This window comes from Dermacentor albipictus, chromosome 5 (genome assembly GCF_038994185.2).
Source record: "Dermacentor albipictus isolate Rhodes 1998 colony chromosome 5, USDA_Dalb.pri_finalv2, whole genome shotgun sequence".
NCBI lineage: Eukaryota > Metazoa > Arthropoda > Arachnida > Ixodida > Ixodidae > Dermacentor > Dermacentor albipictus.
In genome coordinates this window covers 44,632,433-44,645,711 of record NC_091825.1, presented here as the reverse complement: position 1 = coordinate 44,645,711, position 13,279 = coordinate 44,632,433, and the positions used below count along the sequence as shown (strand labels likewise).

Below are 13,279 nucleotides of genomic sequence, written 5' to 3'. Positions count from 1 at the left end.
ACAGAGCCCTTCCTACCGGCCTCGGATTGAAACAGGGCCTCCCATTGGGTTTGCCATCCGCGAATCGTTGACTCGTTGACGGCGATCGAGCCACATCCTCTCGGCCATCAAAATTGCTCGTCTCTCGAATTGGTCGGCATACCGAATGCACTAAGTTGCCAAATTAACGTCCCGAATAAACGGAGTCGAAGTGCGGAAGGTCACAGAGTGCTGCAGCACCGTAACTGTAACGCTAATCCAAGCTCAGCGAAAATGGCGTCGATTACAACAAAAACAAAGTTTTGGCTTCAATAAACTTCTTTATAGATTGGATCAAGACATACATGTCGTCAACATGACGATAAAAAAAAACGCAATATTTAGGATATTTGTGTTAAAACGGTCGATTTTGCCGTTATTCGAATGTAACGTACGCGAGGGTCGAGTTCAAGCAACGAAAATCATATCAGAAAACCTCGCGTTACAATCGAGTAACTACGGTACTACAATTTACCTAATTATAGGATACCCAAAGTTGGATAGACTACACCAGGCTAACCCTTGCTGCATGTGAAATCGGAAGTAAACGATGAGAAGACAGGAAAGACTGGACATTAGTTACTAGAAAAGACTGGACTGCCTAGTTACTTACGCCGGAAACGCCCCTAGATCCATTCGTCCCTCGGCAACGCTGTCTGCACAACTTGAAGCACACACCCTGCTGCATTTGCTGCTCTGCCGTGCTCAACGGTAATAAATCGTGTTTTCTCTGTCACGATGAGGGCATATGAAAATCGAGGTGCCGCCGTGGTTCACGTTCTGCTGGGCGCAGTGGCGTAGCAACAGGGGGGGCCGGGGGGCCGTGGGCCCCGGGTGCAAGGGGCCAGTGGGGGGGTGTCATATACGTCTGAAGACACTCCTCTTTCCGCCGGCTACACCCAGGGGGGGGGGGGGGGGGGGGGGGACAGAAGACCTTTGGGCCCCGGGTGCCAGACGACCTAGCTACGCCACTGCCTGGGCGGCCGTGCTACCAGTTTGTATAGGTGTTCTGTGGTGTGAGAGCCGTCCTTCTCGCTCAACCTATTTGTAGTACACTATAGTTAAAACTAAATAACGGTGCAGTAAAAAAAAAAGACAGCTCTGGCAGATATCATATGCATTTGCAGGTATTTGTATATTATAGGAGTACTGCAGTTGCCTCCTGACAGCTGCTAAAAGCCGCATCGCCATTGTTATCTTATGGTAGGGCGGTAGTATTTAAGATCACAGCTCGTGCTGCGTGAACAGCGTTTACTTTAGTTTTCTTCTTTGTTTTTGACATTCTATGTGTTCGTTTGGTCATAGGGAGGTCTTATCAATCGCATTTTTCGTAGCCTACGAAGAGCGACGCGAAGGTACGTTAAAAGAATATCCATAACAACCCGACAGCTGGCATGGCGACGAGCGGCGCGAGCGCTGACGGCAATTTGACGCGAATGACGGCGGAGGAAACGGAGGAATATTTTGCTTGCGTTGAATACGTGCAGTCACTAGCGAAATCAGCAGATATGGAGGAAAAGGTCCGAAGCGTTGTGGACAAAACTAAGGTGAGCATCACTCTTTGGGTCGGCGTGCGTTCGTGTTCAGCGTTGTTTCGAGTGCATACTTTGCATACTGGGACTGGATTTGTCTGTCGCGGTCTGTGGCCATATTTGGTGCATACGTGGCGTAGTAAAGAATCACAAAGACACACCCCAGCAGAAATTGACAGGTGTGCGTGCGCGCGTGCACTTTCCTACTATGTCACGTACGCATCAACTATAGGCCTGCATGCAGCAAATCCTCTGAAGTCATTCCGAATTTTGGATACTGTGGCGAGGCCGGCCTAATTCTTTGCTCCCCGTGGCACTTCGGAGTGGGAACTCGCTAGAAAGCCAAAGGGGCCTGTTTTGGGGACAAATTAAGCGGCCGCCAGAGGGTGTCTGCTAACGCTGTAATCCTCCTACTATCACGATTTGTGTTCCCTTTCAATTATGAATTATGATGGGCTGCCAGTAATTAATAAATGTGTTGATGTTGCGTAATGTTATTCCCTGGTGCTGCGGACTTATTGAAAGAAAATCAAGGCACTAGGATGATTATTTGTGCATTTTCCAGGGAGTCCCCAAAAATTACTCTGTAATTACATGGGTTCACTGCACAGCCATTCATGTCATGTTTTTCATAAAGAGAGTTGAATGATTCACTCGAATCACTGACACGAGTTAATTATTCGCTGCAGCCATTAGGAGGAAGGAGAAACGTTTCCTTTACCATTGGCTGAAGAAATCGGGACTGTTGAAAAATCCTGTCAGACAAGGCAGTACCTTCATTAAAGGTGTCGTGTTAGCAATACCCCATTTTGGATATAAGGTAGCGCACATAAAAACCAGGACGCACAGGAAGGAATACCAACACACCACTAGCATAGAATTCCAAGCTGAAGTACTTGCTGATACTATATACATATTTGCTGAAACAAGCTGAAATACAAACGTGGCCTGAATTGCCAAAGCCATCTGATTCAGTTAATGTAAAGAAAGTTGCTTTCACCGAAACAGCATTTCCTTGTCATGCAAACCGACTGATGTCCAGCTAACAGTTTTCCCTTTTTTTGTAAATGTGATATGCTTCAACCACTTCTCGGGAAGTCTGATATTTGTGTTTTAACAACTGCACGATAAGCAGCACAGGGATAGACTGCTGGAAGCTGCATTCCTGACAGACGCACTGTGCTCCTAACTGTACATTAGTGTCCTGTCTGTTCCATGCAAGTTTTACCACATGATGAGGACATATTATAAACCATGCCACTATAACGGGGTATCAACTTTAGCGTGTGCTTGATACCACACTTGTCTTGAGCTGCCTCGTGCTGTTTAGCAGTCCAGTTGTTGACAAGAGCGCAATTCAGTCCCAGCCTATTCCTCGCAAAAAACATGATGTTGATGGCATATTGCTTTCCAACGTTCCTGCACCCATGCACTAACTTGTGCTTGTACAGAATGAATGCTGACATCCGTGAGTACTGCTGGTCAGCTGTTTGGTTTTTATGTGTGCTGTTTTTGTGTTCAAAATGAAGCATTACCGACTCGCCAGTCTCAGTTTCATTGTAGCTACACTCTGCACATTCAAGTGAAACGGGGCATTGTTGGGCAAACAGAAGGTTCAATTTACCCATAGCTTGGTGTCCATGCTCTTTTTCTCACCACTTCTATTAGACAAAAGTGGTAGAAACATGTCATGTGCACAGATGTCTATACTGTGACTGAAACGGACAGACTGTCTCAGTGTGGTCATAAAAAAGATTAGATTGCGAAATTTCAATGTCTCACAGGAGTGCACAGGTTACTATAGACGCCGCAGTGTGTTGTCCGAGATTTACTTTGAACGCCTTGGGTTCTTTGATGTTCATTGAAAATACACTACAGCTTACCCCTGAGAGCTTTAGATTCTCTATTTCTCTGTCTTTCTTTTTTTGAGACTCGCTGCTAAGCTCAATATCATTGGTCTGATCACAGCAGCAAGGGGTGAATTTCGATGTGAGCGAAATGCAAATCATCTACTTAGATTTAGGTGCACATTCAAGAACCCCAGGTGGTCAAAACTAACTCGGAGTCCCTCACTATGGTGTGCCCCATAATGAGAGCATGGTTTTCATACATAAAACCCCAGAATTTAAATGACCTAATCTGAAATTTCTTGAACCTGCAGTTGTCTTGTCCATTCATTAAAAGTACGAAATGTGGCTTGTACACTTGGCTGCATTAGACTTTCGCTAGCTGAGTGGTTTATTTCCAAAAGATGCTTGTGAAAATTAAAGCGCTGATACTGTTGATACGGTCAAAGCAGCAAGTGCGGTGTTTTTCTACAGTGTGTGTAGAAATGAAAATTCTACAGAAATGATAAACCGAAAAATTGTGAAAGTGCTGAAATTGCCTCTTGCAGAGGCTAAAAAAAGAAAAGGAAGCACTGTGGTTTGACTGCAAAGTGCTACTTTCATTGAAGCAGGTAGGCTCTTGTCGGCAGTTGCTATAGTGCTGAAACAAGTGCCAAAGTGGAAGAAAGAAAAGATATAGTCCTCCCCCCGAGTCAGTACCTTCCTGAAGCAGTAACACATCAAGTATGATATACTCTGCTTTCAGCTGCCTTTCCTCACCAACACTTCTTGTCATCTGTGTGTGTGGGGCATTGACGCTGTATTACTAAGCGGCGCCTTCGTGGACTGTGTGCCAGTGCCCACATAGGCAATATTCCTTCTTTCCCTCTCATTCTTTGTACCCCTTATCCAATACCGGGTAGTCAACCGGAGATACCCTGCTTTTCAAAGACCAGCTGCCGTGAAATTTTGGGCCCTCTATTAAGGTTGATTTCACATAGTGCAGATTTATGTGTGAAATCCGAGTAGATGCTTCATGAAATGCTGGAGAAAATATGTTATTGACATTTAAACTGAAAATAAAAAGAAATGCTACCATTACCGCTCGCTGGTAGTGGCGCATGACTTATAATGTGCAGCTCCTTGGCATGACTTCCAAGATTATGCGGCACCTGCGGCTGCCTGTGGCACGCTGAAAAATCTTGGAGGCGACTTGCTGGGACTTGTGTCGCGTGTACTCACCACTAGCTGCACGTGTCATTCACATAGGTGCTATTTAAATGTTTCTAATAACTTGCAAGAAAATGAGACAAGTTCTAGTCCTGCAATACTGACAAAATTGCTTCAACAGGATATACCGCTCATTTATTACCAATTTACTCATTTATTACCAATTTAACAAAAGTGAAATTTTGTTGCAGTTGGCCTTTAGTTTCCTTGCGTTTTCTTTGTTTTTATATGTCTCTCTCTTGTCATGAGCTTGCAACCACTTCAGTTGGTTTCATGCATTTTCAACTGCCGCGGTTGGCCTGCATTAAGTGCAGAAAGAACAAAAGTGCAGGAGCCATGAAATCCAGGAAAAACATGGGGAAAGCGAGAGATGGAAATTCAAGGCAATGAGGAAAACGAGAACAAGGTAGAAGTGGGAGCGAATGTTTCGACAAGTGGACTTCTTTTTCAAGGCGTTGAAAAAGACACTTGTCAAAACGTTGGCTCCAGCTTTTACCTTGTTCTTGTTTTGCGCAGGAAGAACGAAAAAAACGTGGACAGTGTGTGTTCGCCATACATTCATAGGATGCCAAAATAATAAAGCCAACAGGAGCCAAACGAAACAATGCATGCACCAGCACATGTAGAAAAAGTATGACCCCTAATTTTGCGTAACGTCCCCGTGTGATCGTGGAAGAATTTCCAGCTCCTCGTAGCGGTGCACTGACGCCATGTGTGTCAAGTCATTCGAGTCATGCAGTTGTGCCTCTCTACCCTGCCTCAGTAATTTCTCAAAAATACCTTAGGTGATATCACATTTTATTTCTTGTACTCGTTGCATTACCTATTCATGTGTATTTGTTCTGTTTGGTTCTCACTGCCTTCTGTTTGTGATGTCCCACAAAGTATATACGGTGTTCCAAGTAGCATCGATGCTAAAAAAAAAAAAATAACCTTTTGGTGTGGATGAAACCTAGTGCACATTATTAGCGAGCTCCTAACAAATCCTCTAGTATTTTTTGGTCTTATTCATTTATTGGTGCCTGTGAATTGCTTTCTTTTATTAAAATGTACAGCGAGTCTATCAGTACAGTGTTTGCGGAGCACATTTGAAAACATTACTTGCAGTTCTTGACATGCAACCCTTTATACTTGTTTTTTTTTTTCTGCATTTAAAGCAAAGGTGGCGAAATATTTAAAGAGATGCCACAGCTCTCTGCTTGCGTGTGTTTGAGAGCAACACTGCTGTTGCACGCAAATGCTAGCTCCATTGGCTATTTGTAAAGCTTTGTAAAATTTCTTTTTCATTCTCAGGGGGCAAGGTTAGGTATAATCAAATCTGCAGTTCATGACCTAGGCAGTATGTAGGGGTGCTTTCAGTACTAGCACTGTCCAACCGGGGTTACAAGCTTTACTCCAGCCCGTAAGATTGTATGAGAGCATGATGTTTCCTATTTAAGTTCTACTTAACCAGCACATTTACAAACTGCATGCTTTGTCCTGAAATGCAGCAACAGTATTTCAAACCAGCTATACCTTTAAAGTGTGAGTCTGGCTGCTGACGCAATACCCAGTGGCGTAGCAACAGGGGGGCTGGGGCGCCGTGGGCCCCGGGTGCAAGGGGCCAGTGAGGGAGGGGGAGGTGTCATATACGTCTGAAGACATCCCTCTTTCCGCCGGCTACACCCAGCGGGGGGGGGTTGACAGAAGACCTAAGGGCCCCGGGTGCCACGTGACCTAGCTACGCCACTGGCAATACCCCTAATTTTTGCGCTTTTTTGCTTATTTAAAGTTTTTTTTCGAATTTGCAAAACAAGTCTACTATCAGACGCATCACAGGAGGGTCTCGGGAACCTAAATATTCTATTACCTTGACATAGTAAAAAAATTGCTTGAGTTGCACTTTAACATGGCGACACGAAGTCTGGGGGAAATAGGATAGTTGCAAGGCAGCGGATTGGTCTTTCGAGAGACGTTAGCCTCACTATTTCGGCGTAGGATTCGTCACAGTGGCATACAGAAGTGGGGAGACCGTGTGTGGTCGAGGCACCAAGAAAGGTATTCTGGCGCCCGGTGCTTTGGAATGTGTCAATGTGGGCCTTTAAAGGAAAAAAAAGTGAAAAAAAAAACAGGAGGAAAAAAAAATTGCAAGAGCAAGTATAAGGGTCATGGCAGTAAAAACGGGAAGGGGCAGGTGTACATTGGAAAATTGCTTGTATGATTGATGTATGCGTAAAAGCGTGGAAGAGAATAATAACTTGAGTGTTAGGGGCGAGGCAGGAAAGAACTGGAAATGGAGGAATAGGTGAGATTGAGAATCGAGGTTAGCTGTTGGCATAACATGTTTTGGGCCTTGTTAATGATATCATTTCTGGTTCAAGTTACAGCTTTTAGCGATTTTAAGTTGCCACGTGTCAAATTGATCCTTGTCAGGTGTAGGGATTTAAATCTGTGTATTGGTCTGTATGTTTCCTCTCATGTGGGGAATGTAAACTTGTTTGTAGTAATATAGAGTCTTGATTTATTGAATATATGGCCATGTTCATTGAAGTGGCTGGCTACTGCTTTAGGTAAGTTGTGTTTCGTATCTGCATGATGGCCGTTGAGTCTTGTGTGAATTTGTTGTCCAGTCTCACCTACGTATTGTTTGTTATAAGTAGCACATTCTAGACAGAAGATTACAGTGCTTGACATGCAGGTGAAAGTCGAAGTCGCCTTGTGAAGGTAATTTGACGCTGTACTTTTTACTATAGTAATAGATTGAATATGCTTCCATGTAGAGCACCTAGGGTGGCCACAGGGACCGGATGCTGTCTTTGTCCGTAGCTTGGCATGTACAAGAATGTCCTTGAAGTTAGTGTTGCATCTGTAGGCTACTCTGGACTACCACGCCTAGAGCCATCAAACGACATAGCTCATTTTCCCTTTACAGTCAGCCGCCACCGACAACGACTGCACGTGACGTCACTCCACTAACTCAATAGACCTAACCCTCCGAGGATGACGAGACTGCCTTTGAAGAAGATAGGTTCTCCTATCGAAATGTTGGCCAGCCTTTCTGAGGCACCTTATCCCTGTTTATAACCTTTATACCATGTGTGCTACTCCATATGTCCACCCCCCTTTTTGACTTTACATTTGATGCTAGTGTGGTATGTATTCTGCATTGTGGACTCAAGGGAGTCGTTAGACAAGACTCAATATCTGAACTAAGTGGGAGTAGACGACAGCGACACTAACATTCTGGCCCTCTCCAGTCGTACAGCAGCACCCTCTTTTTTGGTAATCTTGAAGTATGTCTATAGGGAACCAGTGCTCGCCAGGAGTTGTTGCAGCAGTACGATTGTCCTACTAAAATGTGTTGATGTCATACCGTAGGAAGGTCACCAAAATGGCACAATATCTTAAACAGTCACAAACATGCTATTAAAGCTTGCTAATGCCTGATGTGTCCAGCCAAGCTCTGTCCATAGGAATGTGCTTTCCAAGGAGCACATCCGCTCCCACGTTCTAGCATGTCAGCGAGTCAGGTCAGACCTCAAGGATGCCTCAAGGTACATGTACCTCAATATGAGCGATGAACTTGCCAACATGAAATTGCAGCATGCCCTACGAAAAGCTGTTTTGTTTGGCTTGTAGACTGTGTTACGACGCTGCTGTCCGCACGCAAAGTTTCAGCTCTGCTTCTCCATAGCCACTTACACATTGTAAAAATACTATACCTACTGTTGCACTAAGTGCAAGCAAATAAACGATGAAAACAAAGTTGTGCCGCTTCACTGTGGTACACTGTACTGCTGTGGCACCTCTGTCGTCATAATGCGTACAGCTGCTATCGCAGTGGCCCAGTGGCTATGGTGTTCTGTTGCACAGCACAACGTTGTGGGTTTGATTCCCGGCGTCTGCAGTGGCCACCACATTTTGATAAAATCCAGGTGTTAAAATACTGATGTACTTAAATTTATGTGTCTATTAAAGAATACCAGGTGGTGGAAATAATATACTACAGGATCTCGTATAGCCCAGTATTCCTGTGGAATATTAAACCCCGTCACTCACCCACTCAATAAATCAATCACTCAATCAGTCATGTGTACAGCATATTGTCTTTCCCTGCAGTACGCTGTCTTCGCTTCTGTCTTTGTTGTCACCTGTGAGAATGGCTACTCCATTCAACCCTAGAAATGTAACTGTGGAAAAATGTTTTTGAACTTTAAAATTTCTTTCAACTGCAGCACTTGACGACCCTGCTTCAGGCAATACATTTATCAGTGATTGTATTCTCTGAATTACAGGCTCTTAGGCGCAAGTACACCTGCGAAATAGCCGAGGCTTTGAAGGAGGAGAAGCGCCTGAAAACTCAAATCGCCTACACTAAGGTGGTTGTGACAAACAAAGACAATCTGGCGACACTGGTATGTACCCTCTCTGTCAGAATGGCATAACTCTGGTTGCCTTGACCCTTAGCTCACCTATGCCTAATGTAACATTAAGGTTTGAGCTGTTTAGTGTTTACCATGTGTGGTGGTTCCATTTTTATTTACTTAGCACCACAACACTGACAAACAACTATGAACAGGAGCACAAGTGCTACTTTTGACAGTTCTATGGGCGAGAAGAACTAAAATAGTGAACCATTGCTCGTTGCACAAACAACACTTTCACCTCCTGGTGGGTCATGGTAGTTCTTCACCCTGTGTGGCTATGTGCGGTTTTCCTGCAATGCGCAACCGATGTTTTCGCTTGACATCAATGGGTAGGAAAGATACTTTTTGTTTCTGATTTGACGCATCATGGAGCCACCTCACTGCACATTCAGGAAGTAAGGAGCAAAACTCCGTTGACTCACCGGTACGTCACAGTGCACCAATGGGATATGACGAGTGCACAGAAATCGGGACTTCAAAGTGTGTTGCTGCACTGAACGTGTCAAGTGCGATGACACGACAAAATATGAAACAAGCGAAAACGTGCAGGAGTCTTCAAGGGTCGTCATCTGTGAAACAAGCTAGAACAGCAAAAGAATGAAAATAACAATAAAGTTATTCTGCATGAGGCGTGATCTGTCACGTCGCTAGGGTCGAGGAATCAATTGCTATCAAAGGAGCTTAGTGTTGTTTCATGTGGTCTATTTCTGCAGCTTCCGTATTGTTTCTGGTGCCATATTTAGGTGCCTAGCTGAGATTGTGCACAATATGATATTTTAAGGCACGCATTTTCATCTTGCTCGGAGCTCTCCCTAATGAGTGTTGGTGCTCTGTAGGTATCCGAAACACTTTGGGCTTCCTTTCTGCCTACACTCCTTGTTTTTGTGCCGTGGCACTTATGTTTACTTTTTTGTGAAGCAACTTGTCTTATTCGTTGACCCTTGATTACTTTATCATGCAGTGCTTTTAAATGGTGGCTGTAAATGCTTTTCTAAGAGTGAACTCCTTTACATTTGTAGAGGTAGTAAAAAGGTGCGAGTCAAATACGTTGCACTGACAAAATGAAGGCATAGAAAATGTGGCATAACAATGTTAACACAATATAAGAGAATTGAAGAGATATACTTATTGAAACAAAACATAGCCTATGCACAAAAAACTTCCAGGCTGTATTGTTTAACGTATGATGGCATACATGGAAATAAAGTTTAAACAAACATGTTTTGGAATGGTGTAAATTTGACAATGGAGTCTTGATTACAAAAGCAGTAACAGTCGAACCCCGATATAATGAAGTTGTCCTTGCAGCAAAAAACTTTGATAAATTGCAAATTTCGTTAATTCGATGTTTTAAAGTTTCAGGATTAAAAAAAGAAACTTCACAAATTCCCAGAGCATTCCAGGCGGATAACGTTTTGTCAGTAAGCACTTATGAACATGTCGCAAGAAGGTCGGGCCATAATAACGTGGCCAGGAGCACTGGTGCGTGCGGTGCCGATAGCACCAAGATCAATGCGTCGTGGCTCATGGCATCCGAAATCTGCGCGTGTTGCGTTGCACGGTGTCGCAAACCTTGGACGCCATAGCTGACTGCGATTAATGCCCGCAGGCGGTGCCCACATATTAAAAACAAAAGGGCAAAAAGATGCCAATATTGCTCCCCCCCCAAACAAGATGAGTTTCACCAGAAAGATGGAGCATTGATGGTGATAGCGAAGAGGTTCATAGTTCATAGTTCAAGTGAGGTTCATAGTTTTATCAGTGTCATGCGGGCTCCGCCAGCATTAACAGATCTCACTCGATCGCCACAAACTCGCAGTTACAACACGAGTGAGCGCTTCGTACCATTTCTCGGAAATGAGATTACACAATCACAAGCACTAGGGACGTGCGGAAACAGCAAAATTGTACGCAAAGGCACCATCCATTCTGGCTTGCCACGGGGAGATTACCTCCAAGATCGATACGGCTTATTGCCCATGCACGGACACGCCTGAGGAGGAGAAGGCAGATAGGCACGCGTTCCTCGCCATCCCTTCCCCCCAGCGGATGTTTGAAAACGTTACCGCTTGTTCACTCCCTCCCCATCCCTTTTGCACAAAAGGAATTGTCAGCTGTCGTGTTTCTCCGACTTGTCTACCAACGTGGCAAATGGCGCAGCAGTGTTTCCTGCTTACCACCGCGTCCCGGCATGCGGACCTTGACAGCAGTTTTGCTGCTCAAACTTTTCATGTAGAAGGACGCTTGAAATAACTTTTTTCTCGGCTTTCATAGTTTTTTGCTCTATTTACTAGCCATGCAGGCTCCCAGTACATGATTGAAATGGTCGAAAAGTTTGTTAAATTGAAACTGTCACAATGTTGCATTTTAGATTGCAAAAAATAAATAACGGTTTTCATGCAACTAAGATCGGGACATGAACACATTTTGTTGCATCGCGAATTTCGTTAAATTGAGGTTCATTGTGTCGAGGTTTGGCTATTTATTTCATGGAACAACAGTTTTCCAAGAATTTTGTCCAAGCAAGGAACAGATGTGCCCATACTCAAAAGAAGAAAGAAAAGTAACCATTTGGTCAATGCAAAGCTCTAGAAGAACTGAAGTTGTAGCTCAAACAGTTTTTGAGCTATTTAATATCAAGCGAATCCTGATGGCTGATGCACTAACGGGCAAAGCAGTTCTTCAGTGTCATAAATCACAAGTGCACATCTCAGTTCTTGCAGAAAATGCTTGTTTCATATTCTTCTTGATGGTCCTCATGGCACTTGGTTTTGATCTTTTTCCGTGACAACACACAAATTTTGGATGTAGCTTAAAAATCTCCACCAAGCAGAAAATGGTAATTAGCACCATAGAAATCAATACTGCAGTTCTGAAACTGCTGACAAGGTAGCAGAGTAAGTTACTTAACCATAGTTGCATAACCTAAGCTAACCATACTTAGTTACAGGATATGTTCCCTGTAGAGGATGGAGTTGCACAGAGGTTCATTATCTTGCATTTCAAAGAAACCATAGTTGTGTGGGAAAGCTATGCTTAGTGCTTCTAGAAGCTGTGCTGGACACAGCACAAGCGACAAGTGTGTGTTCTGAAACCCTTTATCTTGAACTCTCAAGTGCACTTGATTAAAGAATGGTCTTGTGCGACATCAGTTAAATGATTTCTAAGCTGCAAATAAAAAGAACGCTCTGCATGCTCCGATGCATGGCTTAGGAAAGGATTCTTATCCACATAAGTGCGAGGGTTCCATCTGTTGAAGTGTCAATCAAAATTAATCCAGAGTCCTCCGCTGTGGCATCCATAGGTGGAGAGTTCTCATTTTTCCGGGAGGGGCAGGGGCCTGACCAGCTCTCCGAACCATATATATATACTATATATTTCTTGCGCTTGAAGAAACTGCGCTGAAGTGACGGCGTTATATGGGTATATACAAGACCTCGTAGTAGGAGACAGTTCAATTTCACAGCCTGAGCCCTCAGGGTGGTGTGATCTCCTCTCGTGCAATTGTCGCATAGTTGGCTATCAATAATACTGCTTCGCCTTTCCAGCGAAACTGTCTCTTTTTTCTGCGAGTCCGAGTATAAGCGCTGCTGCGCGTGACTGGTGTTGATTCTGATTTCGAGTAAATCCGGCTTGCTCTCATTTCGGTTGCTGAGTGAATTATGCAGTGTTCTCCAATTGTCATGCACCAAGGCTTTAAAAGAGAGCAGTTGCATTACTCTAAGAAAACCTAGTGCACGTTTTTTCCAGTACAGTGGAGTACCCCCCTGTAATTCTTTCGTTATTGAGAGTTAATTCAGTAATTGCAATTGAGTATCTAACTCAAGAAGTGCTGTCCTAATTTTCAAATTGTCAATGAGGCATTTGTAGGCTACCTGAAATGACATCTAGCTGTGGTGTTTTCAGCGACGTACTAATTGCATGCAAATTTTTCCAGCTGTCAAAAAACCTCGTCAAGTATGAAAAAGACCAAGTGAGTGCGCTCTTACCCGCATCATAAAGCAGCGCCCTCAAATAAGCTGATTAAAGGAAACTGATTTGCGTGTCGTAAACCCAAAGAAACAGCGCATCACCTTGATAATGGTACGGAAGGAGCACCAACAGCAGGTTTCATGGCTTTGTGGCTATTCCTTTCTCTCATTTCTATGTCACACTTATTATCCCTCTCTCAAGGCCGACTGATCACATTGATAACAAAAGCCCCTTGATTCCTGACCCCCGACCTAGGTTATGCCCTGTACGCAGACGACATCACGCTCTGGGCCAC

The 13,279-nt window shown here is 44.0% G+C and overlaps 1 protein-coding gene across 1 annotated transcript in view; it reads left to right on the top strand.

The window, feature by feature from the left end:
* The first annotated feature begins 1,093 nt into the window (after positions 1–1,093).
* The window catches only part of LOC135900495 (uncharacterized), a 54,683-nt gene continuing 42,497 nt past the window's right edge, over positions 1,094–13,279 (top strand). The window contains exons 1-2 of the mRNA XM_065429977.2: positions 1,094–1,565; positions 8,881–9,000. Of these exons, the coding sequence (XP_065286049.1) occupies positions 1,413–1,565; positions 8,881–9,000 (273 nt within the window). The 5' untranslated portion in view covers positions 1,094–1,412. The remainder of the gene's footprint in view (positions 1,566–8,880; positions 9,001–13,279) is intronic.